Raw genomic sequence first — 2,172 nt, 5'->3', positions numbered from 1 at the left:
TGAAGTGTCAGATCCGCTGGTACTCTCTGTGACTGTAGTGGTAGAAGAAGAAGGCTGTTCTGCTGCAGCGTCAGCCGTTGTTGCATTTCCACCTGCTGTACTGTTATCGCTGCTTTCAGCGTGATCTTCAACTGCAGTCTGGCCACCAGTTTCCTTACCAGGAGCTGAAGCAGCGAGATCAGCTTCGCGTTGATCAGGTTTCGTAGCTTGACTTGTTCCCGGAACAGAACTGGTTGAAGCAGCAGTAGCAGCTGCAGGAAGAGCACCAGTACCTTCAGCACCATTACCACCAGCTCCTGTACCTGGTCCAGCAGCACCAGCAGCGCCAACAGTACCAGTAGGACCGCGTTCGCCTTCAGGAGCCGGTTCCTTTGGTGAAGGTGGGGCTGGTTCCTTTGATCGACAAGTAGGTTTGGTATCTTTACGGCAATTTTCTTCACTCCCACCATCCTCGGTAGGGCAAATCTCCTTCTCAGATGGTTCCGCACACTCAGAAAGATCTTGTTCTTCCACGTCAGTTTCATTTTCACACTTGCAACCCTTCTTGCCTGTATCACTACAAGCACCATCATCAGAAACAGTTGAAGGATCAGAACATGTACTTTCTACCTCTCCAGCCTCTCCAGCCGCCATACACACACAGGCAACAGTCAAAAGCAATGCCATAAAAAACAACAGTCGTCGCAGCAACATCATGAAAAAAAGTTACTTGAATTGTTCAATGTAACCAAAACTCAGAAAAAAAAAAAGAACCGAATAAAAAATAAATTACATACATACAAAAACAGAAGGAAAACCACAGAAAAAGAAAACAAAAAAAATTTAGCAAAATCACAAGACAAGGCAACGCGCACAAACATTAAAGAGCCCAACAAAGAACAGAATGCCCAGTAAGGAAAAAAGGTTGTCCCAATTAACCCCTCAAAACCGAAAAAGCATTGAGAGAACGACTATCATTAGCACAAAGCACGGAAATACAAAACATTTTCACTTTCGGTGGAACCATGTGCACATGTATGAATATATGTGTATTTCTTTTTTTGTTTTTCCGCACAAAACAATTCAACAGCAAAGTGAAGGACAAAGCACACAGCGGCCACAAAAAGAAAAAGAAACAAAAAAATTGAGAGAAGCACCAATCACACAAAAAAAACTCACAGAACTCTAGCTATGCTGGTGTGTGTATGCAATTAAGAATACATATATATAAATTAATACTTTTTCTTTTCTCTGCACAAAACAAAAAAGGGAACCACAAGCAAATAAAAAGATATTAATCATTAGCCCAATTTACCCAGTAAACACAGAACTATACACCAACTATGGGTGTAAGTCTATATGTGTGTATATACGCAATTATAAATATAAATTCATCTGTTATTATTATCTCTTTCTTCCCACTACAAAAAAGCAGTTCATAATCATTATCACAGTACAAGCCCACAGGCACACACAGAGAGAGTCTCCAAGAACACACACACAAACACACACAATGGAGTAGCAATAATTATAATTATAGGATAAACATAGAGAGAGCAAAAACATACAAAACACATTAACATTAGGAAACAAAAAAAGAAGAAAGAAAATCCCAACAGGTGAAAGATTAGTTAGAATGTAGGGATGTATGCAAAAAAGAAGAAAAGAAAACAAAGGATGACCTGAGTCACACCACACCACACCACACCACCACCACCATCACTCAATCAGCACACAAGAATACAGGCCAGTGTAACCACAATCAGTAGTGGCAGACGCATCCACACAGAACTGCTGATACTGCTGCTGCTGTCTGCATCACCCTTCTTGTTGTTTGTGAGTTCAGGAGGAAGTGTTGTTGTTGTTGAGGTGGTGGTGGTGGTTGATTCCTCATTAGTGGATGTGCTGTCAGTTTCAGGGTTCGTGCTCGCTGAGTTATTCGTTGATGTCTCTGCAGAATTACCACCTTCCGCAGTTCCATCAGTTTGCGAAGATGCAGAAGTAGGAGATGATTGTGCACCTGTACCTTCTCCACTGGCTGTACTGGTGTTGACTGCGCTACTATTATTGGATGTATCACCAGATTGTTGAGGTTGCTGTGGTGAAACTTCTTGATTTGAGTTCTCTGTCACCTCAGGCTTTGCTTCTTCACTTTGTATGGAATCTGCACGGCCATCGTGCTGCTGTTGACTT

General features: G+C 41.9%; 1 protein-coding gene across 1 annotated transcript; it reads right to left on the bottom strand.

Annotated features, from left to right (window-relative positions):
• TM35_000451110 (uncharacterized protein) lies at positions 1–696 on the bottom strand (the record flags this gene model as incomplete). The annotated part of the gene is made up of 1 exon (XM_029030208.1): positions 1–696. A coding segment is annotated over one exon (696 nt), but the record flags the coding sequence as incomplete, so codon positions are not given.
• Positions 697–2,172: the final 1,476 nt, after the last annotated feature.

Source organism: Trypanosoma theileri, assembly GCF_002087225.1.
Source record: "Trypanosoma theileri isolate Edinburgh chromosome Unknown TM35_Tth_45_V1, whole genome shotgun sequence".
NCBI lineage: Eukaryota > Euglenozoa > Kinetoplastea > Trypanosomatida > Trypanosomatidae > Trypanosoma > Trypanosoma theileri.
Note: the sequence above shows the minus strand (reverse complement) of the source record. Positions and strands in the feature narration are given on the sequence as shown.